This window comes from Sitophilus oryzae, unplaced genomic scaffold (genome assembly GCF_002938485.1).
Source record: "Sitophilus oryzae breed Bouriz unplaced genomic scaffold, Soryzae_2.0 scaffold_1789_pilon_pilon, whole genome shotgun sequence".
Classification (NCBI taxonomy): domain Eukaryota; kingdom Metazoa; phylum Arthropoda; class Insecta; order Coleoptera; family Curculionidae; genus Sitophilus; species Sitophilus oryzae.
Window position 1 is genome coordinate 746925 of NW_022146489.1, and position 24878 is coordinate 771802.

At 31.3% G+C, this 24878-nt stretch overlaps 2 protein-coding genes across 9 annotated transcripts in view; one reads left to right on the top strand and one right to left on the bottom strand.

Moving 5' to 3' along the window:
- The window catches only part of LOC115882579 (fatty acyl-CoA reductase wat-like), a 32628-nt gene extending 26966 nt beyond the window's left edge, over nucleotides 1-5662 (top strand). For all 3 annotated transcript variants that reach the window (XM_030900771.1, XM_030900770.1, XM_030900772.1), the window contains exons 5-10: nucleotides 310-581; nucleotides 638-747; nucleotides 822-1014; nucleotides 1868-2107; nucleotides 4954-5211; nucleotides 5479-5662. In XM_030900771.1, coding sequence (XP_030756631.1) covers nucleotides 310-581; nucleotides 638-747; nucleotides 822-1014; nucleotides 1868-2107; nucleotides 4954-5211; nucleotides 5479-5656 — 1251 coding nt within the window. In that variant the 3' untranslated portion in view covers nucleotides 5657-5662. The remainder of the gene's footprint in view (nucleotides 1-309; nucleotides 582-637; nucleotides 748-821; nucleotides 1015-1867; nucleotides 2108-4953; nucleotides 5212-5478) is intronic.
- Nucleotides 5663-7978: 2316 nt separating this feature from the next.
- On the bottom strand, nucleotides 7979-24850 carry LOC115882581 (TRAF-type zinc finger domain-containing protein 1-like). Of its 6 annotated transcripts, none has more exons than XM_030900775.1 (9): nucleotides 24670-24850; nucleotides 24196-24257; nucleotides 23935-24136; nucleotides 15771-16065; nucleotides 15445-15618; nucleotides 14185-14391; nucleotides 12614-12718; nucleotides 10163-10352; nucleotides 7979-8238 (listed from the first exon to the last, which is right to left on the bottom strand). In XM_030900775.1, the coding sequence occupies exons 2-9, from the start codon at nucleotides 24219-24221 to the stop codon at nucleotides 8079-8081; spliced, it is 1359 nt and encodes a 452-aa protein (XP_030756635.1). In that variant the 5' UTR covers nucleotides 24222-24257; nucleotides 24670-24850; the 3' UTR covers nucleotides 7979-8078. The 6 variants fall into 6 exon arrangements, with proteins under 6 accessions (XP_030756635.1, XP_030756634.1, XP_030756633.1 ...); XM_030900774.1 differs by having other exon boundaries at nucleotides 24627-24842; XM_030900773.1 differs by lacking the exon at nucleotides 24670-24850 and having other exon boundaries at nucleotides 24196-24607.
- Nucleotides 24851-24878: the final 28 nt, after the last annotated feature.

Sequence of the window (24878 nt, forward strand, 5' to 3'; positions counted from 1 at the left end):
TGGACGTATTTCGGCACTTGCGTCGATGCGCTACAGGTACATTTGCCTGCGCGTCGTATGTCTTCTGGCAGTCTTTTAATTTTTCTGTTTGTCTATGTAATTAAAACTATCAGTTTATAATAACAGTTTAACTATTATTTCTATGGATGTTGTAGGTTTTTTTACGCACAATTTGACATCCTAGCAATAATACTGAAATAACGATGACAGTTTAGAGCAAAGATTCTATTTCTAAATAACAGTTGAAACTGTTATTGTAATGTCATTTAAAAATAACAGTTCAAAATAACAGTTTGTCGTGTTTTCTAGGTAAATATAATATTCCATGTAGCAGCAACCGTCCGTTTTGACGAGAAAATTAAAACGGCCGTAGCTGTTAACATTAAGGGGACCAGGGAAATGGTAAAAATAGCGAAATCGTGCAAAAAACTGGACGTTTTTACCTACGTGAGTAGCGCGTTTTCAAATTGTCACGAAATGGAGATAGAAGAAAAATTCTACGAGCCCCTGATGGATCCTGATACTCTAATTGAGCTTACTGATAGGTTCTCAGATGATGTTTTGGATAAGATAACACCAGGGTAATATCATCATTCATTATTGACTATCAATTTCAAATAAAAGATTTTTTTCCTAGTCTTTTAGGCTCTACACCCAATACCTATACGTTTACAAAGCAAATTGCTGAGAGTATAATAAAGCGAGAAGCAATAGGACTGCCAGTGTGTATGCAAAGGCCATCAATAGGTAAGTATTTTATGATAATAATCATATGAAAAAATATTTAAATATTTTTAAGTAATTTTCACTCATTTTATTAGTAATTGCATCTGTCAGGGAACCTATTCGTTCGTGGGTAGACAACATCTATGGCCCTGTAGGACTAATCCAGGGTACTGCAATCGGACTATTACACGTTATGCTAGGAGATCCTGAAAAGGCTGCAGATTTAGTTCCAGTGGATTATGTGATTAATAACTGTATCGCCGCGTCATATAAGACAGCCAAAGAGAAGTAAAGTATTTACATACCGGGTATTTACATCGTTGAGCGGGACATAGGAAATCCCATGTAAATTTTAATGGGGTCAATTATTGACTTCCCGAATTATTTTAGAGAATAATTCTATTTAGGTTTATTGAAGAGCACTAAAACCCACATTCAAAAGAATAACTTTAGATATTTTTGATTAGCCCGTTTACGAGTTATCGCTGATTTCTTTTTAAATATTTCTCCTTTCTTATGGCCCTGTATTTACTTATGAGCACCAGTCAAGGTAAAAGATAACTGTCAAATGAAGTTGTCATTTAAGAGTATCTAAATTAATAAGTTATTGAATATTGTAATAATACTATAATTAACCTTGTAATTGATTGCTTTATTTTACTTTAATTCTTTTTTATTTTAACTTTCTTTTTTACTTTAATTCTTTTTTATAAATACAAATATTAATTTGTATTTATAAATACATCTTTAAGATTTCAGATGTAGGAATGAGTTTTCAATAATAATAAAGCACTAAATAGGTAAAATTCTGAAATGACAACTTCATTTGACAGTTATCTTTTACCTTGACTGGTGCTCATAAGTCATAAGTAAATACAGGGCCATAAGAAAGGAGAAATATTTAAAAAGAAATCAGCGATAACTTGTAAACGAGCTAATCAAAAATGTATAAAGTTATTCTTTTGAATGTGGGTTTTAGTGCTCTTCAATAAACCTAAATAGAATTATTCTCTAAAATAATTAGGGAAGCCAATAATTGACCCCATTAAAATTTACATGGGATTTCCTATGTCCCGTCCGACGATGCAACACCCGGTATACTTAGAGGATGTTACAATGTGCATAGTGTTTGTTCTTCTAGATCGACATCTGAAATACAAATTTTCAATTTTACTAGAAGCAAAACCAATGAGTTGAAGTGGAAAAACTTGATTTTATGTTCCGATCAAGGTTGTAAAGTAGGATCAACGCATATTTTATGGAAGCATTTTTTTATTTTCACGAAAAACGTTTTTTTCTACTCCCTGTTGTTTTTTCTGTTCCACAATGTTCCGGGATATATAGCGGATTTCTTTGCAGTTAAAATGGGCAAAAAACCTCTGTAAGTATAACCAGTATAACTTTTACTCACGTGATTAAGCTTGACCCGCACAGCGCCCATATAACACAACACAATCCTATAGATATCTTGAGGATATCCACCAAGGATATAGTAAATATCTTAGGGATATCCAAAAACCAGAGGAGGATATTTATGGGATATCCAGATGGGACAAAAAAAGTCATCTTCAAGACATCCCTAGGCAAGCCTTTTACGATTATTTGGGATATTTATAGGATAACATCTGTTGGGATGTTGGGAGCATTATAGAATATTTTTAGGACATTATATGAGGACTGTTATTTGACAATACTTACTTCATCCTTAGTTTATAGTAAGAACGTTCGCGATTTAGTTTTATTTAGCCACATTTTGACGTTATTCATTGGATATTTTTATTAACAGCTCTAAAATATACCTACATATTATGTCAATGAATTTTGCGTCAAAATTTAGAAGTTTAATTGTATGAGTTAAGAGCTTTCAATTTATACTGTACCATCGAAAAAAACGGCGTTCAATTGGCTTGAAAATTACGATCGATAACATTCCCCATATAATTTTACATACAAAATAACAGCAATCTTCATTTCCAAGCCACCTCTGACGCCGTTTTTTTCGATCGTGTGGTATTATACCAGATTATACTACCCTTTATGGAGTCTAGCAGCAACAGTTTACATCAAAGTTAGCACACAGGATACACCTGGATATACGTATAATTTCTAACACCACACATTCCAGAAACTCACAATTTAAACACAAAAATAGGATTTCTGTTTGAATACATCAAACACGAAAATGGGTTTAGGGATAAAGAACAAGCGCTTTTCAACAAATTTTCACCTATAATTTTGTCACAAATTTTTCATTGTGAGACCCTGAGTCGTTCGTCGTTTTTCGACATTAGTTGAGGTTAGGATAGAATTTCTGCTAGAACAAAGCTAGAACCACAGAATATCTAGCTACGCAACAGAAAAATACTCGAAATGAAAGAGCTAAAATTGCACAAATAGAATACTAGATGGCGCGACAATATCATAATCAGAATATAATTAGAAATTTTGAACTTTCGGTTTTGGATCGACGGCTCGTCGACGGCCTTGTAGCTCGGCTAAATATGCACAGTTGCCAGATTCAAAAAGACTTGAATTGGCATCCCAGATAGATAGATATAGTATACCAAGTATAAGCCCAATCGAACGCCATGTATCGTAATATGGTACTATATTATGGTATCACTTGATATGCTTCATGGTACCATAATATTGTAATGTCATGAAAAATAGTATATATCAAATACCGTATGATACCGAAAAAAACGGCGTCCAGTTGGCTGGAAAAGGACGATCGATGACTTTTCCCATGTAAATTTACATATAAAATGACAGCGATATTCATTTCATAGCCATCGCTAACGCCGTTTTTTCCCGATTATACGATATGAACTTGGTATGAACACAATCGAACGTCAGGAAGTGGTCTCTTAATAGTAGAACAATACTTATTATATTGTCGCCGAATTACAATGAAAATTCAGGATTCAATTATACAATCAAACGTCAGGAAGTGATTGTAATTTAGCTCATAAGATTTAATTCCAACTAACATGGCAAACTGAAAAAATCAGCTCTGATCTATTTTAATATGTTTAAATGATGTAGCAAATTTGAAGGTAGGCTTTATCAGGAAGTATTACGATATAAATTACACAATGGCAACACTGCACAAAATTCTTTTAAATTTTGTTTGTAGAAAACTGTTTTCTTTTAAATTTATTGCCCTCTATTATGTAGTAGCGAAACTACCACATCAAAATATCTGATTTGGAGACAGGCTTTAAAAGCCTGTCTCCTTTTGCTACCTACAATTTTATACATGTAACGAGGCTTCTGTTGCGTAGCTAGATATTCTGTGCTAGAACCATAGAATAACTAAGCTAGAACTATGAGTATAAGAAAAAACTAAGTCAAACTCAACCAGTTTTGTTAGTTTCAGTCATTTTTAAGCCCATTCAATATCGACAAACGACCGAATTTATCTCGAATTTCACTAAATCAAAGAACTTAATAATTGTTAATAATACACGATGTAAAAACAAACAACTGTCGAGATGGATTGTGGGAAATTTTTTGCGCGGGCCTTTTAAATTCTCTGTATTACTGGGAGTGGCCAAGCTCATAAATATCCAGATTATCCAGAAGATACCAACAGGATATTTTGTTGCCTTGACGTAATATATATCTGTATAGTTTATTGCATTTTATGTGATATAAAAAGTAGTACATTATTTATTTTTCCTAAATATCTAGACGATATTGTTAGGATATTTTATTATCATGAGCATGTTTGGATATCTCAGCTGGATGTACATTAGATATACGACAGATATATCCATAGTATATTCTATTCTGAGACATCTACGGGAGTTCAGGATGTCTGGAGGATATCCTATAGATGTCTTTATAAGATGATCTTATAATGGGACATTCCGACATTCTATGAATATCCTGCGGATATTGTGTTATATGGGCGTTGCCCATGTTTACATATTTTCTTTTAATCAAAATCTTTTAGGAAACTAAAATAACTAAAATAACTATAAATAGATAAACAGTTATAACTTATATCAACAAAACTCACCTTCTTAACAGCTTAATTAAAGGGTCATTACTACCGCTTTCCCGTTCAAAATATTCTAATAAAGTTTCTATGAGTTTTTTTACGGCTATTAAGCTATCTTGTACCACTTCGCACTAAAAGAGGTTCTAAAAAGAACAATGTTCGACTGCATACTGTCACACATTTTTTTACAGCCTAAGTTAATAATTTCTCTACATTTACAGACTAGGCAAGGCTTACGAAAAAATAGCAAAATTCTCGAGCGTTTTAGCCTATTTCACACTGCGCGAATGGACGTTTGACTACAGCAACACTGTATCGCTATGGGAATCACTGAATGAGACTGACAAAAAGAATTTTGCTTTTGACATGTCGAGTATAAACTGGGTAGATTACTTTGACACATACCTAGTGGCCATGAGGGAATTTCTCATAATGGATCCGTTGGATAGTTTGAAGGAAGGCAGGATTTTTATGAGACGGTAAGGAATCTCACATCAGATCATACAGTATGAACAAAAAAAATGACAAAACTATATATTTAGCTGAAAAAAAAACACTGTTTCTCGTACTTTCAGTAACACTGAATCAGTCATCGGGCTGCTTTAGTGGGTAAAAACCTGTCTTAAGGCTTTTACTTTCCTTTTTGATCATACTGTATAATATATAATTACAATTACCTTTTAAATTCATTATTATTATTATTAATTTAGTTCATTAAGTTAATAATTTTCTCCGTTTTTTTCCAGGGCCACTATATTTCACTATGTCTTCGTGTCGATAGTTACAGGGCTGTCAATTTATTTCTGCTTAAAAAGTATATTTTGTTTCATTCCTCTAGGAATAATTTTTTGTATAATTTATTATAATTACTCTTTATATACGTCTTCAACTCTGTATATAAAAAATAAACTTAGTAAAAAATAGTTAAAATTGATTTTTTTTATTAAATATACATTGCGGTATCGATGTTTAAGAATTCGATGTATCGAAGTTATGGTGTATCGATGTTCCCATCCCTAGCTGCTACAGATACTAAACAAAGAGTCATTTTCGGTGGAAGAATGACTTCTTCCACAGAAAATATACTCCCTGTCTAAAAGTTACTAAACTTCTGTCTAAAAACTTCTCTAGAAAATATATAATCAATGACTAAAGAATATAAGGACATGTAACGCCCATATACAGGCTGCAGCAGAATTTGTGACCTTAGAGGCAATTCTTTTGATGGCAAACAATGAGTCATCATTTGGTCACCAGCGACAATTTTAGCGATTTTTAATAGTTTGTGTGCAGTAAACTTTGTATAAACATTATTACAATGGTGATTAGTTGTTCAGCTTTCAAGTGTAAAAGCAGCAGCGATAAGAAAGAGCCAAGAGCCACGTTTAGTTACGTTTCGTGCAGATCTTTGAATAAGAAGACTAAGGAAGGAGCATAATGCTATCCATGTATTCACGCATGGTGGGCGGAAAAGCCACCATAAAAGCTCTCTAGGGTGGGGATCCTTGACAGTTCTGTTTGACGATTCATTTGACACATTTGAATTTGATTTGAAATTTTGTGGACTTGTCAGTCTTTACGGAGCTTATTTTATGTTATTTATTATTCTACTACTGATAGTTGTATAAAGGTAGTAAATCTAGATGGAAATTGTGGCAGAACTTAAATTAACAGTAACACTATCGCGATTTATCGAAAAAGACTCTAAAATAGTTGGTTGTGTAGCGTGCGGTAGATCTCGGAAAAAATTGAGTGAAATAATGGAACAACTTTTCGCTAGTAAGTGACTATATAATATACATACGTGTAGTAAACCGATCATTTATGAAATTCACTTAAATTAACTAAATTATAGATTTTTCTTCCATTTTAGCTTTTATTTATTACTTGTCAAAGATTAGATGTCAAAGAATTTAGATACGTTAATTTGACTTACCTGCTTCAGTAGCGTATCGGATGTTTGTGGTAATAAATACTTATTATAACTTTATAATAATAATTTTAAATACGTAGAATTATATATTTTTATAACAATTTTAATAACTACCAACATTTATTCACAACGTAAAATAAAACAACAAATTATTGAGTCTACCCCACGTCTACCCTACATCATAGTTTTACATTTTTTAAATAAAATTAGAACGACACTGATAAACCGGAATTTAAGTCGGCCATATTTGAGGCCCATCGCGGTGTACCTAAGATTTTTGATATGCTCCTTCATTAGTCTTCTTATTCAAAGGTACAGATCGTTATACAGAGCGAGTTAAACATAAACATCAGTGGTAAAACATATCTTTTCGCGGACGACACTAACTTCACTTGGAGCAACAAGGACGTCACGGTACTTCATAGGATTATATCAAATGACTTAATCACCATTAAATCTTGGTGCGATTCGAACCTCCTGAGTCTCAACAAAATTTCTAAAACTAAAGCTTTGTCGTATAAAAACTCGCTGCTGCCTTTTGTACTTAACAACACCACCATTGACGTCGTAAAATCTGTAAAATTCTTAGGGCTTGTTGTAGACAATTCACTAAAATGGGACATGCATATCGACGCTTTGTCGAAAAAATTAAGCTCTGCCTGTTTTGCATTAAGATCTGTTTCTAAGGAGCTTAACTTGTCAATTGCTAGAACTTTTTATTATGCACATTTTGAGTCGCACCTCAGATATGCCCTTCCATTCTGGGGTACGTGTTGTGCGACTCAATTTAACCGCATTTTCAAGCTCCAGAAGAGAGCTGTTCGTTATTCACTGGGACTAAACAGCAGAACTCATTGCCAGGACTTTTTTAAAAAAATAAAAATATTAACTCTTCCTTCCTTATTTAGATTTGGATCCGTTTGCCTAATACGTAAGCATGAATCTGCTTCTCAAGAAAGGCCATCTCACACTTATCCACTCAGGAACGCGGAGCAAGATCTTTATCTACCTACCCCACGCTCAGAGTTAGTTAAAAGTTCAATATTACAACTCGAAAAAAATGCACAATCACCTGCCATTTGAAATCAAATCCATAACATCATTTTCTTCATTTCGCAGAGCATTGAAATCTTATTTACTACACAAGGCTTTCTACGCCGTAAATGACATATTTTGATAATCGAATTTGATCTTGTAAACACTGGTCTAATGTTTGCCATTAGGTACTATATTTAGTATAAACATACTAAATATTTTTGAATCTTATTTTTATTTTTTTATTCTGTGACATGTATAGTCTTCAAAACGGGAAATAAAGAACTCAAATTGTATCTATATTAACCTTAAAAAGTTTGTTTACATTACAATAACAATAATAACGTATAAAAAAACGAACAATAACACATAAATTATTTAGGCAGGAGCCGTACAAGTTAGCTGATGTCTCCACAGCTGAGATGCAGGCACCATGTTGGCACAAAATTCACAAGGCAATTCTTCGTCGTCCGGACTGTCAGATCGTGGGGGCGGGGCCACGAAATAATCGTCCTCGTCGGCAATGGCAACAGCGCTCCTACAGAAAACAAAATTTACAAATAAATCATACCATTAGCGGAAATATCAGAACGTTTCAAACGAATAAACACAAGTAAATAACATTTAACTTTGGTATTAACCAACACACGTTTAAAACGTCACTATTATTTGACATTTGCAAAATTAAGACGCTACTTCAGAGAAAAACAAGTGGGGAGAACGACATATACTGGGTGGTCCGAACTGTATTCCGGAAAGTTCGGCAGCATATTCTGCAGATAAAAGTAAGTAAAAAAGTTCGTATAAATTATGTCCTAAAACGCTTAGTTTCGCAGATACAGGGTATAAAAGTTTCATTTTTATTTCGATTTTTTCCAAATAATTTCTAAAGTAAAGTCAATAGTTGGATGAAAATTGGTGTCTAGGTGTTTTTTGACATGAGAAATTTGATTTTGATGTCAATATGACTCCTACTTGTAGAGGGCGCCACCTACATATTTGTAAAGTGGTTTGAAGAATAATAATTTTTCGTCCGTACCTGTATAAAACTACTGAGTAAAAAATATACATTTACGACGTTTTCTACGTAAAAAAGGTCCCTTGGTAAAATTCGCTACGAGCAACCGTTCCCAAGATATTTAGAATGGAAATGGTCAATACATGTCATTATTGACAAAAATTAAACATGTTGAATGGATAGTTATTTGACTGAAATGATAAATTTGGGAACTTTTTTTTTAACTAATCGTAAATTTTTCTTCGAAAAAATGATGATAAAACAGTTTGTGTTGAACTTTTCCGACAAAAACATTTCAAATTTCTGATTTCAGTCTAATAACTATTTAATCAACATGTTTAATGATGTTAATAATGACAGGTATTGATGACAGGTATTGATAATTTTGATTACAAATATCTCGATATAATAACTGTTAATGATGACAGGTATTGATAATTTTGATTCCAAATATCTCGAAAACCATTACTGGTAGCGATTTTTACCAAGAGACCTTTTTTACGTAAAAAACGTCGTAAATGTATATTTATACTGGTAGTAGTTTTATACAAGTACGGACGAAAAATTATTACTGTTCAAACAAGTTAAAAGATATGTAGGTGGCGCCCTCTACAAGTAGGAGTCATATTGACATCAAAATCAAATTTCTCATGTCAAAAAACTCCCAGACACGAATTTTCATCCAAATATTGACGTTACTTCAAAAATTAATGGGAAAAAATGAAATTTGTACACCCTGTATCTCCAAAAATATGCATTTTAGGACTTTTTATCAGCAGAACATGATGTGGAAGTTTCCGGAATACAGTTCGGACCACCCTGTATAGCCAAGAATGCAAATGTGTTCATTGTGAAGTCAATTTTAAGTTTGTGCAATTATACTTCTATTTTTCTTTACGTTGAACTTTCTAAATACTCGTAAAAATGACTAGAAAGTGTTTGGTGTGTGGAAGTTCTAATATAAAGGTCCCCGAATTATCTTTTCATAAGCAAGTAAAGTATTCAGTTGTTCTTTTATTTATATTAAACCACACGGCATACTTCTTTCTCGTTAGATTTCCTAATATTGATATTCGTAGGGAGTGGCTAAATGTATTTTTTTATATAATTTAATTTTTGTGGCAGTATATATTCAATTTATTGTTCAAATATATGCATTTTACAAATTAAATTTTTAAAATTAATGTTCAAATTTGGCGCGTGGACGATAGGCCCTCGACAAGGATAGATAGAATAGAAGCACCGCGTGTGCAACAAAAAAAAAAAGATAAATGGAAGTCGTTGATATGTTTGCGACAATTTCCATAGTGATTTACTTATCCACGTAAGTATATATGATCTAGGGTCCTAAAACACTCACAGAAATTTCTGAGAGCTTACCACCGAGAGAAATCAAAGATTTTTCTTATTTATTTATTTTTTTTTTAATTTAACTGATACTGACCTGTTCCTTCGAGGGTTGTACCTAGCCAAGTCTGGTCTACAACCGCTCTGGTGCTGAATAAGGTCTTCGTGCGGAATGGGTGTGTCACAGAACTCGCAAGGGATTACCAGTTCTGTGGGAGGGTTCCGGCGTCTGCTTGCTGGAGGTTGAGGAGCTGGACCTTCAGGTACATAAAAATTCGCTCTAGTCACTTTAACAACAAGCACAAAGATTAGAATTATTTGACGTAAATTTATAACAATCATTCAACAAGCATTCTTTCATGTTAAATCAAATATTCAAATAAATTTCACTAGAAATGACGATATAAGTTAAATCTGTACCTTCAATAAGACAGTGTTTTGTGAATAAGCCACTGACAAGCTGATTTCTTTTTGCATTCGAGCAGCAGTGGGGTTTTATACAGGGTGTCCCAGAAATAAGTGCAAGTATTTTAACTGGTAGTATAGTTCAACCCCAGAAACACGTCTATGAGTTTTTTTTCTATATTATATATTTTCTATATATTATATACAGGGTGTTTCAAAACAAATACGAAAAACTTCAGGGGGCGATTCCTTGTTTAAAATAAAGGATAGTTTGCTTCATAAACGTTGGGTCAAAAGTCAACCATTAGGGAGATATCGCGGTACAAAGATGGCGGAAAAATAATGTTTTTATTTTTTATCTTGAAAACGAAAGATAGACTAATGAAATTTTATGGGAGCATTACTGTTATGAAAACACACTTTCTGGTAATTTTTCACTTTTTAAAATGAGTAGAAGGGGTTGAAATAAACTACCTCTATCATTCCTGTTAACGAAATTTAAAGAAAAAATCTTATCAAACACATGCAAAAAAAATTAATTTGTAGCTTGGTTTTGTTTAGAAACTTTTTATCTCTTGTGTTTCTTTGATAAAACTGCCGATTTGAAATTAAAAATAAAATGTAAAGCATTACATGTCAGGATAAAAAACATTTTTAGATAAAGAATCTAGTGATAATAACGATAATAATAAGAATCTAGATAATAACGTATTGCAGTAGAGTAATGTCAATAAAATAATATTAGAAACATCCCCTAAAAAGTGACAGCGACCGACTAGACTTTATCCTAAAAAAATTAGAGCAGCCCACTAAATTCTCTATCTAAAAATGTTTTTTATCCTGACATGTAATGCTTTACATTTTATTTTTTAATTTCAAATCGGTGGGTTTTATCAAAAAAACATAAGAAATAAAAAAGTTTCTAAACAAACTAAACTATCCAAATTAATTTTTATTAATTTCTTTGCATGTGTTTGATAAGTTTTTTTTTTAAATTCCGTTAACAACAATGATAGGGGTAGTTTATTTCAACCCCTTGAACTCATTTTAAAAAAGTGAAAAAATTACCAGGAAGTGTGTTTTCATAACAGTAATGCTTCCATAAAATTTCATTAATCTATCGTTTTTCGTTTTCAAGGTAAAAAATAAAAACATTATTTTTCCGCCATCTTTGTACCGCGATATCTCCCTAATGGTTGACTTTTGACCCAACGTTTATAAAGCAAACTACCCTTTATTTTGAACAAGGAATCACCCCCTGAAGTTTTTCGCATTTGTTTTGAAACACCCTGTATATTTCTCTATATTTTTCGCGAAAAAAAAAATTTCGAAAATTTTTTTGGAATTTTTTTTAATTTTTAGTTAAAAAAAACGTTATTTCTTGATAATATGATAACATAGGTATTAGATTAAATTTACAAGAAAGAAAATCTAGAAAAGATCCCGTGGTTCTCAAAATTTTAGGAAAAAATATTTTTTTTGGAAATTTTTCTTTTTTACAAACATTTTTAAAAAAAAATCTTTTTTTTTACAAAATTTGCATCTTAATCGTCAGTAATAAAAAAACAAAGAAAAAAATATGAAAATATAACCGGCGATAAATTTTACGTGTTGGAACAGAGCCAGACGAAAAACGTAAAACTTTTTGGCAGTCCAAATCACGTGTAAATAAATATAAAACTATCCTAATGATGTTCTAAATATTTCAACTATTTTATAGAGCAAATAATCAAGCAGATGTTTGAAATGTGTCTTTATACGGGCCTATAATATATAGTCTATTTCATGGAAGATGACGATTTTCAAGGCCAATTTGATGCTACAATAAAAATAACAGCTATAAATTAAATATAACAATGTGTTAAGACAAAGAAACTTTCAGTTTTCATCAAAAAAAATAATGGAAATACCAGCCCTAAACCCAAAGGGTGTTATTACCCAACATTTTGTACAGTATTTAGTACATTTTGATATGAAAAATATCGTCATCTTTAGTGAAAAGGACTGTACATTTAATGAAGATTAATGACTATGTTTATACGTATTTTGTTAGTAAAATCACAGCAAAATAACCAAAAATTCATTGTTAATTCGCTAAAAATAAATAATAAGGATGCAATAACAAAGCACACCAATAAATAACCTTTGTTATGATTGAAATGGTTCCTAGGAGCGGTACCGCTGCTTCTCAATGGAATTGTTATACTGGCTGAATCATGAAGGAGATTTCTAATGTATTCTGTTTTGCCTAAGACAAAGATAGTGGATGTGAAGCGAATATTTTTTGTATCTATTAGTAAAGTGTAACAAAATGAATGCACGTTTATGATATTATAAGTTTTTAAAAAACAGTATGAGGCTATTCTGTGTAATGAAATGCCAATTTTGTCCCTATTCGTTTAATAATCCTCAATGAAACATTCACATTCAAACTTTTTTATATAATATAACAGTATGATTAATATAACAGTTGAGATTAATTAAAGATTAATTATAATAACAGTTCAGCGCAGAGTGAACAAATAACAGGCTATTTTAGAACTGTTATTTATAAAAGAACAGCTCACAACAGTTGTTACTCCCTGGAAATAACAGTTGGTCAAGACAAGCACTGCTCGTGACTGTTATTTATAAAATAACAGTTCACCGTAATTATTTCGTCCAAAAAATAACAGGTATGGAAATAAAAGTTAGTCACAAAAGAAACAGTTCGCGATTTATTCGTCCAAAGTCAACTTAAAAACTATATAAATATTAATTAATGATCCAAGGTTTTAGAACTGTTATTTATAAAATAAGAGTTCACCACAACAGCTGGTACGTCCAAAAAATAACAGGTATAGAAATAATATCCCACAGAAAGAATGATACAATCAGGAAATGAACCATATATTATTTTACAACTGATATTTAGAAAATAACAGTTCATCCCCATAACAGTTGTTACTTTCAAAAAATAACAGGTATTGAAATAATATCCTGTAGAAAGAAAGATACTATTAAAATAATAACAGTTGGCCACGACAGGCACCGCTCGCGATCTGTTATTTATAAAATAACAGTTCACCATAATTATTTCGTCCAAAAAATAACAGGTATGGAAATAAAAGTTAGTCACAAAAGAAAAAGTTCGCGATTTATTCGTCCAAAATCAATTTAAAAACTATATAAATATTAATTAATGATCCAAGGTTTTAGAACTGTTATTTAGAAAATAAGAGTTCACCACAACAACTGTTACGTCCAAAAAATAACAGGTATAGAAATAATATCCCACAGAAAGAATGATACAATCAGGAAATGAACCATATATTATTTTACAACTGATATTTAGAAAATAACAGTTCACCCCATAACAGTTGTTACTTTCAAAAAAATAACAGGTATTGAAATAATATCCTGTAGAAAGAAAGATACTATTAAAATAATAACAGTTGGCCACGACAGGCACCGCTCGCGATCTGTTATTTATAAAATAACAGTTCACCGGACGAAATAACTACAGTTGTTAGTCCAGAAAATAACAGGTATAGAAATAATATCCTGCAGAAAGAAAGATACTATCAGGAAGTGAACCATATAATATTTTACAACTGTTATTTAGAAAATAACAGTTCACCATAACAGTTGTTACTTCCAAAAAATAACAGGTATTGAAATAATATCCTGCAGAAAGAAAGATACTATTAGAAAATCGATATATTAGATACTTACAGTCCAATCTCCTAGATATCTCCTTGTAACTTTCGCCCTCTTTTTTCTTGAGCCCACCACCTGGTTGGTACGCCGCTGGCAAATACGGGGTAGGATCGAAATCAAAGTCGGTAAACCTAAAGCGTCTACGAGACTGTGAAGTTTCGATGTTAGAGGCAGACGCGCTGCGTTGAGTGGTTGACTCCCAGGAAGGTTGAGGTCCTGGTTCTAAAGTCAAAAAGACATGTTGCCTAGTTTCGAATCTTATACGAAATCTTGGAGAAAAAAAGGGAAATAAGTTCATGATGGTGGGATATCTCGAAAACAAAACATCAAATTTAAATATATTTACACCATCTATCACCTTATAGAGAAAAAATATTTACAACTATAAACACGAATTAAAACGGCATATTTTAAACTTCTTTTAGGCCACCCTGTACTACACTTCTAATAGCAGGAAAACAATGTTTCGCGTATTATTATTACGCTTAAACAAAATAACAAAATCAACTGATTTCGAACGACCACAGATGGTTTAAATATAGATATCTAGCGATATAAATATAGATACTTAACTCTCTTTCGTGAAATCTAAATCGTAAATAGTTCGAAAAATATTTGAAATAATTGAAACATATACAGTACAGTTCAATTCTAAAAATTATATTTTGAAAAAGATGCGCCTACTTGACAAGGTCGAATTTTTTTATTTATTTTTTTTATTTTCAAAACCTATTCTTAGTTGACCTAGTCAAATATATAAAATCTAAGTGAAGGCTAACCTTTACGTGGAACCGTTAAATCCACAAGGTTTTCTTACTTACCTTTGCCAGAATGAGGTAAAAATAAGTAGATCTAATAAAAAAAAATCAGCCTAGATGTTTTGGTTTTAGAGTTAAAAAAAGGACTTTTTAAACCCTTGATTTCAAGGCTCCCAGAAATATAGTAAATACCATTGTAAAATTATGAAAAATTCAGTATTTGTAGGAAATTTTATGTAGATTTAGAATATATAATGATTTATTAGCTTGAGTGTTTAGGTTTTGTAAGAAACTGGATTTCCCAAACACTTGTTTTTGAACAATTTTTCATTGTAGCTAAAATGTTACTTAGAGGTCGTACTGAACTCGTGTGACCAAAATGGCCTAAATTTTCGTGTTCTACGCTTCTTAATTAGTAAATACAATGAATATGAACGATAAAAGATCGTTGAAGAAAATTTATAACGAAATAAAATGAAAAAATACATAACTCTAACAAAAAATATATCATATTTACCATCTTTTAGCTTGACAAATCCATGGTTGGAATCAAGATGCACTTGCTTATTCTTAAACATAACTAATTCCCCACATTCTAGACACTTGTCAGTTCTACTGCCACAGTAATTCTCATGCTCTTCTAAATCTAGCTTAGGCAGTTCCAAATCACAATAACGACAAGGTAAAAGCCCTAAAAATAAGTAACAATCATTTTCTGAAGTAGATACCTACACAGTGAAACTTGAACTCTTTTATGAACCCTCTGTAATTCGAATTCCATTAATTGAGATTCAAGTTAAAAAAGTTCAATTATAGTTTAATTTTTTTCGACCATTTTAGTACCTTGTGGTCCTTTTGGTCTTGGTCCAGAAGTACTATCGTCATTGCGTCGAGGTATTAATGGAGGTTTTGATTCTTTTTTAATAGCCCCGCCATTAGATTGACTGTTAGTACCACCAGAACTCACTGCAGGGCTGGATTGTTGTTTTAAAATCTGAGCACTTCTGGTGTTACTCAAGGCACCAGAATTTCCATATCCATTAACCGATTCTCTTAAAGTAAAACCCGTATCAACTAAATGGTCATGCCTTTTTAGATAATTCTCCTTTCTAACGGCAGCTTTCTTATCTTCAATTTCCTAGTTATCAGTAAAAATTTAACAATAACATATTTGCAGAAAGATCAAAAATAGATGGAGTGCACGTCATTTTTTTTAAACCTACATTATTACTTTGTCTATAATTATTACACAAACAAACTCTAATTAGATGAACTTATTCGCAAGTTTTTTGAAATGGAAGATGAAAAATATAAGTTCTAAATAATTAACGTTAGTCTTCACTCTTTGTGAGATTCTACTCACAGCAAAGTTGCAAGCTCACAGAAAACTTAAGTCGTTTTTAGGGTTCCGTACCAAAAGGCTAAAAACGGGAACCCTATTACTAAGACTTCGCTGTCCGTCCGTCCGTCTGTCACAAAGTTTCATGAGATATACAGGGTGACGCACCTCATTCGCCTCGGTTAATTATACGAAAACGGAAAGATGTAGAAACAAAATATTTTATGGGTATATGTAGAGAGGCAATGTGCACAATTTAAAATTATTTTGAAATATACAGGGTGTTTCAGAACTAAGATCCATACCAAAGTTATATTTTTTCTTATGGAACACCCGATATTTTATTTCATTTTTGGATTCTTGGGTCCCAAAAAAGGCATTTATTATAAGGGTTAAATATGTTTAAACTCTTTAGTTTTTGAGATATTTAAAGATATTTAAATTTGCATGCTACAATAAAATAGACTATTATAGTCTGTAAAACGAATAACTTTGAATTTGACAGTTCCCGCGGGCTTTTCTAGTGTTAATTTTATTAGGTTAGCAACTTGCGGCCATGCTGACGCAATGCCGTCTCTAATAGAACAGCCACAGAGCGAGATTTATGACGTCACGCTAGTTAGATACTACGGATTAATAAATATGTTGTAGAATACATGGAAAACATAATTATTCCTCGTATTTTTGGTTTGTATTTTAAAAATGGTATAGTTTACATGAAATATAGATAATATACAGTTAATAAATACAATATATATATACCTATTTATAGTAATAAATACTTTGGCAGATAAACTATGATCCATACAAATGCAGCAAATGTTTTATAATATGACTGAAATCGTACTCCATAGTCAATGTAGATAGTTTTTGTGTTAAGAATAAGAATTTAAAAAAAATATGTGGTCATCTTTTGACAAGTTAATATTAGTTTATTAATTGCAGTAAACATTATAATATATAAATAATTTTTATATTATTATTATTTTTATTTATAATCACTTTTAGTAGATATTGAATGTTTTTTGTTAAATTAGATCGATTTTCAAACCCCAAAATTTAAAATATATTTTACATTTTACCCATTATCTTATGTACCACCTATTCATTATTTGTATATTGTAAAACATTTGCTGCATTTGTATGGTTCATAGTTTATTTGCCAAAGTATTTATTACTATAAATAGGTATATATTATATTGTATTTATTAACTTATATTATGTATATTTCATGTAAACTATATCATTTTTAAAACACAAACCAAAAATACGAGGAATAGTTATGTTTTCCATGTATTCTACAACATATTTATTAATCCGTAGTATCTAACTAGCGTGACGTCATAAATCTCGCTCCGTGGCTGTTCTATTAGAGACGGCATTGGTCTAATATTTAGAAATGTCAAAAGCTGATGACATTTTACTTTTGTCAATTATGACATTTCGTGTTGATTTTTGCAAGAAGAGGAAGAACTGTCGCTTGTTTTATTATTTTCCTTTTCTATTTCACGAAAGTAAAAAGAGTTACCTATCTGATTCATTCAGGCACTCAATTTAAAGAATATCATTAACTTTTTTGATAGAGGGATTTTATATTTGCCATGTTGGTAAAAAATAACGGTCAAAATTCAAAGTTATTCATTTTAGAGACTATAACACCCTGTACATTACTTTTCAGAATTAATTCTTATGCTGAGTTTAAAGGTAGAGAAATAAACTTTACTGAAAAATGGTATTGGTTCCTTAAATTTATACAGGGCTATCAAAAGTCGATGATCGATTTTAAGGATATATTTTATATAAAAACTTTTAAATGGTCTTTCAGACTATATTGTTTCCTATACCTATCTAGCTCAGATTTTGAATAAAAAGCCATTTTTAAATAAAATTGCAATCAAAATGGCTGGTGTCGCCATCGCAATTTTCTAGTCACGGTTAGTAACTATTTTCAAAGTCGACATTAGTTTATGGACATTATTATTTATAATTTATAACAGTTTACTTAAATTTACCTACAATAGTTTAATAAGTAAGTATTCATTATTTTATCAAGAAAAATAAAGCAATATCTGCTGGCGGAACGAATAGATATGTTACTAGTGATATTATTTTGTGAGGAAAATTGCTTCTTGGCCTCAAGGGCTTATGCTCAAAGATATCCAAATAGGAATCTTCCTGATAAGCGTTTCTTTGAAAAACTTGTCCTATTTTGCAGAGCTGATAGCGTAGTTTATAAAAAAAATATTAGGCGGAAACCTGTTGTTGGAAGTGAATAAAATGAATTTGCCGTAATTGGCTATTTTATAGAAAATCCATATATCTACAGGTCATCGTAAAATAATTCAAAGAACTACTTTTACTAGTAGTGGGAACTATCGAATGAATACTATCGAAACATTCGATAGTTGCAATTCATTCGAATAATTCGATAGTTAGTAAGAAAACATTCGTTGAAAACTATTCGAATAAAAATTATCGAATAGATCCGTCATCTGCCTTGAAATATTGTATTCTAGTAATTCGGCAGCAAAAACCATTCATTTATAAAATTCATTCATTTATGAAATTCATTTATTCGTCAGGATCGATTATAATAAAATATTAACTGAATTTTAGTTGTCGCCCGGCGACGTAGGTTTCTTTTTCGAGAAACCCGACAGCGGTCGGTGGCATTGCTATGAAAGAAGCCGGCATGTTTGATTTTTTGCGGAGTCAGATATAGATAACGGCACATTATTCTTTTTATTGAGGTGCTCGTATTTACACAGAAAATACATTATGAAGGGCGCTGTTGCCATATTTTGGTATTAGTTTATATTAGCAAAGAATATTATTGTTTGGCTTTAGTTAATTAGGGATAGTATGTCTATATATTCTGCATTTTTTTTTATTAATATTCTGTTGTTACACTGCAATAATACTTGTTATTTTGGATGTAGGAGAATGATTTTTAATGTTTTTAAGCAAAGACTGGTTTAATAAATAATAATAACAGTAATAATTTGTTATACCTATTAACAACAAAATTTAAAATCATTTAATATAAACATTTTTTTTAGTAGTAGCAAAATATAAAGAAGAAATTAGATGTCAAAATTATTTATATTAGATCCTATTTAAAAAATAATATAGTCTCTAAATTTTTGTGTGTGGCAACGTTGGTTTATTAAATAATAATAATTACAGAACTAATTTGTTATATTAACAACAAATTTTAAAATCATGAAATATAAACATTTATTAATTTTCTAAGCATGCAGTGTAATGGAAGGAAAATATAAATAAAAATTAGAAATCAAAATTATTTATATTAGGTGCTTTATAATACTATTTAAAAATTATATTCACTTTTACTGGCATTTACTTTAAAAATAAATGAAATATTTCTTCGCAAAAACTACATGTAAGAGAATTAGCTTAAACAAAATACAAACATCGTTAACTTTTTTTTTAAATTGGCACGTATAAAACTTTCAATTTAATTTTCTCACCCCATAGTTTGAGTTCGATAACCCCATTTACTTAACCACATTACTTAAATATGATTATTAAGTTCAACTAATTCATATTATTAAAACATCTAAAATACAAATATGTATTTTTAAAATTAATTGTAAGTTCATCTCATCTCTCTTAAAAATTGCTACTTCTCAAAATTTCCCATTAAAAAATAGACCATATAAAATTAAATAATTGAAAGATCGGGACTACGGAAAATCACCACCATGCAATGCACATGCACTCAATCGTCAATAAATAAAATTAAAAAATAACTACTATTTTAGTATTTTAACTATTTTAATAAACGCAAAAATAGCACAGTATTTATACGGCGAAGTTATAAGAATTTGGAAGAACTAATAATGCACTGACGCATACAAAAATCAAACGAATACTAAATTTCATTTATCAAAAGCATTCGATAGTCGTGGCTCAACGATAACCATTTAGTCGCACGGCGAGGTTGTCACATATGCTTTAGTATACAAATGAATGAATGATTTTATTCGAATAAAACCATTCGATAGTTGAAATCATTCATTCATTAACCATTCGATAGTCTAATTCATTCGATAGTTCCCATCGCTAACTTTTACTACGTTTTTCTTGATAGAATAATATACACATATTTAATACATATTATTTATTAAACTATTGTAGGTAAATTAAATAAAAGTAAACTGCTCAGTAAACTGGTATAAATTTAAATAAAGTCCATAAACTAATTTCGATTTTGAAAATAGCTACTAACTGTCACTAGAAACTTGCCATGACAACACTAGCCATCTTGATTACAATTTTATTGAAAAATCGCTTTTTATTCAAAATCTGAGCCATATAAGTATAGGAAACCCTAATATAATTTGAAAGAGCATTTAATTCTGCTTCGACTATTTTAAAAAAATACATAGTGTTGCATTTGAAATAACGAAGTTTTTATGTAAAATAAATATTTAAAATAGACCAGCAATTTTTGATACCCCTGTATACATTTAAGGAAGGAATAACATTTTTCTCTAAAGTTTATTTGTCTACCTTTAAACCCAGCACAAGAACTAATTCTGAAAAGTAATGTACAGGGTGTTAATAATCTATTCTATTGTAGCATGCAAATTTAAATATCTTTAAATATCTCAAAAACCAAAGATTTTAAACATATGTAACCCTTATAATAAATACCTTTTTTTGGGCCCAAGAATCCAGAAATGAAATAAAATGCCGGGTGTTCCATAAGAAAAAATATAACTTTGGTATGGATCTTAGTTCTGAAACACACTGTACATTTCAAAATAATTTTAAATTGTGCACATTACCTCCCTACATATACCCCGTTTTCGTATAATCAACCGAGGCGAATGAGGTGCACCACCCTGTATATACAGGGTGGTCCAAACTGTATTCCGGAAACTTCGGCAACATATTCTACAGATAAAAATAAGTAAAAAAGTCCGTATAAATGTATGTCCTAAAATGCTTAGTTTTGGAGATACAGGGTGTAGAAGTTTCCTTTTTATTTTGATTTGAATAATTTCCGAAGTAAAGTCAATATTAGGATGAAAATTGGTGGTTGGGATTGTGGGTGGTTAATAGATGCATTATGGAACAAAGAATACCAGAGCTATGGCAAAACGCAACAATCACTTTCATTCACAAAAAGGGTGATAACACCAGACTCGACGATTATCGTCCCATCAGCCTGCTCTCGCACTTCTACAAAATATTCAAAAAGGTGCTGACAAATCGCCTGTCAAACAAATTCGACTTCTATCAACCCCCGGAACAGGCAGGGTTTAGAAGTGGATATAGTACTGTGGATCACCTTCAGGCAGTCCGCACTCTCATAGAGAAAAGCACTGAATACAACTTCCCTATATATGTCGCCTTTGTGGATTATGAGAAGGCTTTCGACTCTATAGAGCTACACGCCATCCTCGATGCCCTACAAAATGCCAGAATAGACTACAGATACTCGGGCATAATATCATCTATTTACAAATCAGCTACAATGACTATCAAACTGCGTTTTTTGACATGAGAAATTTGATTTTGATATCAATATGACTCCTACTAATAGAGGGATCCACCTACATATTTTTTAACTGGTTTGAAGAGTGATAACTTTTCGTCTGTACCTGTATAAAACTACTGAGTAAAAAATTATACATTTACGACGTTTTTTACTTGAAAAAGGTCTCTTGGTAAAAACCGCTACGAGTAATGGTTTTCGAGATATTTGGAAAAGAAATTATCAGTACCTGTCATCATTGACATAAACATATTGACTAAATAGTTATTAGACTCAAATCATAAATTTGAAATGTTTTTATTCCAAATGTTCAACAGAAACTGTTTTATCATTATTTTTTGCAGAAAAATTTATAATTAATTTAAAAAAATAAAAATTTCCCAAATTTATTATTTCAGTGAAATAACTATATCTATTCAACGTGTTTATTTTTCGTCAATAATGACATGCATTTACTATTTCCATTCTAAATATCTTAAGAACGGTTGCTCGTAGCGATTTTTACAAAGAGATATTTTTTACGTAAAAAATCACAGAGATGTATATTTTTTCGCTCGGTAGTTTCATACAGGTACGGACAAAAAAGTTATTACGCTTCAAAAGAGTTAAAATACACGTAGGTGGCGCCCTCTACTAGTAGGAGTCATATTGACATCAAAATTAAATTTCTCATGTCAAAAAACTCCCAACCACCAATTTTCATTCAAATGGCTGTCCTCCTTTCACGCAGTTGAACAGCTCTGAACTGATCAAGAACGCGATACTCTCACTCCATTCAATTGAATCATAAAGCTCCAGAACTGTTCCGCGCCATATGGAGGCACCAGGCTATCGTGCACCGCTCCTTTCAGAACCGTTCTCGAGTAGCCCCAGGGCGTAAAGCCAGGAACTCGAAGTTCGCGAATGAAGGACAGCAAATATTGACGTTATTTCAGAAATTATTTAGAAAAAATCGAAATACAAATGAAATTTCAACACCCTGTATCTCCGAAACGAAGCATTTTACGAGATAACTTTATACGAACTTTTCTACCTATTTTAATCGGTACAATATGCTGCACCCTGTATCTCTGAACACCCTGTATCTCTGAAACTAAGCATTTTAGGACATACATTTATACGAACTTTTTTACTTATTTTTACCTGCAGAATATACTGCCGAAGTTTCCGGAATACAGTTCGGATCACCCTGTATATAGAACAAAATAAGGGGATATAGAATAATATAATACTCATTTTAAGCTGATTTATTTGTATTTCAAAATATTTCAACACAAAATAACTGAAACGTAGAGATTAAGACATTAACTAAAAACAACATAAAAAAATAAAAACCTAAAGGTATGTATAGTGTTAGAATAACTTAATCAGATTTTAAATCTGATTTTTAACTTTCATTGGATTATTTAAATGTTTTTTTAGCTATCTCTAGTATTGATAGTATTAGAGAACGATTGAGCAGTCAATTGAGTTGAAGGAGCTGCTTTCACGAAATTCCAAAGTGTGAAACATTCGAATTTGGTAACAAATCAGGCAATCAGTGCTTTTCAAACAAACGATTGAGCAGTCAAACGAGTTGAAGCAGTTGCTTTCACGAAATTCCAGAGTGTGAAACATTCGAATTTGCTAACAAATCAGGCAATTAGTGCTTTTCAAACGAACCGATTTGCCGGCTATTTGACAAACGAACGTTTAGTGGTGCAATTTCCCCCAAAAGTGGATATAGAACAACCTAACTCTCGGGTGATGTTATAGCAGCTCTGTCAGAAAGTAAGTATTCCTTGATATGTAATTGAAAATTATATTGTATATTATGACAATGCATTGATTGCATCTTTGTTTGATTGTTTTAGTGGTCTTTTCTTCTCTGAATGTGTTTAATAAAAAAAATATGATAGACGTTTTGATTAGCTTGAGGTGTTTGTTTTATAGTGGTCCATATTGGGGTACCTATTCCATATTTAGGTGCCTTTATGTTCAATTTGTCTTTGAGAAAATTTTATACTTTAAATTAATATATGTAACTAAGAATAAAAAATATTTGACTTACAATGCCTTTTTTATATAACACAAAAACTAAACGACGTGCACCCCAACATTTAACTGAATTTCTCTATAATTAAAACTTAAAAAGTGCTTACTTTTTGTTTCTCAAAATAAAAGCTTTTTTCTATGGAAGCTGGGGGTGCAGCAGGTTTTTTTGGTAGCGGTTTCCTGCACTTTTCCCTGTGAGATTCGTACTCGAGCTTAGGTATAGGTTCATTACATACTTTGCATAACGTAATGTTCCTTGAGCAGTGCATTGTGTGCATTACATAGTTGGTTTGAGGAATTTCCTTTTTGCTGGCAAATTAAACAAAAGTATTTAAATTAACTTTTAAAAACAAATCTATATAACCTACCAGTTATTGCAAATCTCGTGCTCCATGATATTCCAGAAAAATAAGAAACTACACAACTAAAACTAAAATAAATTATTAAACTATAAATGGTAAAAAAAGGTCACGATATAGAATTATAGCATCGAAAGTCGCGAACAGACTGGGACTGATATATATGAACAAAAGCATTCACTTTCAGTATTTTTAGCGTAGATCTGTGTGTATGAGTATGAATCTAATTTTAGATTATATTATTATTAGAAAATTAGGTTCAGCGTCCATTTCTTTTCATTTTCTCAAAATTTTCATACGTAAAACTCGATTTCGAAGGTTTAAATCGCCCATATCAACGCTCAATATTTACAAAAAAAAATAAAAAGACCGTTTTTATAGCCTGGGACATCTGTAAAAGTACAACAAATCTACAAAAATATTCTATATCAAAGTAGTACCTTAAAATAAAGATCTATAGATATATTAATAAAAAGAAAATACCGTAGATAACTGTGCTAATTGAATACAATTAACCAGAGAGCAGAGAGCCCTTATAGTTATAAAAAAACACATGAAGGCGTGCCACAAATTGTTTAGGAAGCAAACCAAAAAATGCTTATTCTGTGATTCCCACAAAAGCGAAAATCTCTGCAGAAAAGATCATCTGATTAACGTCATTTTCAGTAACTGTCACCATGATTAAACGATTT

Coding starts and splice junctions, on each gene's coding strand:
- LOC115882581 (XM_030900775.1), bottom strand. CDS start 24,221: ATGGAGCACGAGATTTGCAATAACTG. Junction 12,719..14,184: donor GATATCTAGGAGATTGGACT/GTAAGTATCTAA, acceptor TCTTTGTCTTAG/GCAAAACAGAATACATTAGA. Junction 10,353..12,613: donor CCATTTCAATCATAACAAAG/GTTATTTATTGG, acceptor TTGTTGTTAAAG/TGACTAGAGCGAATTTTTAT.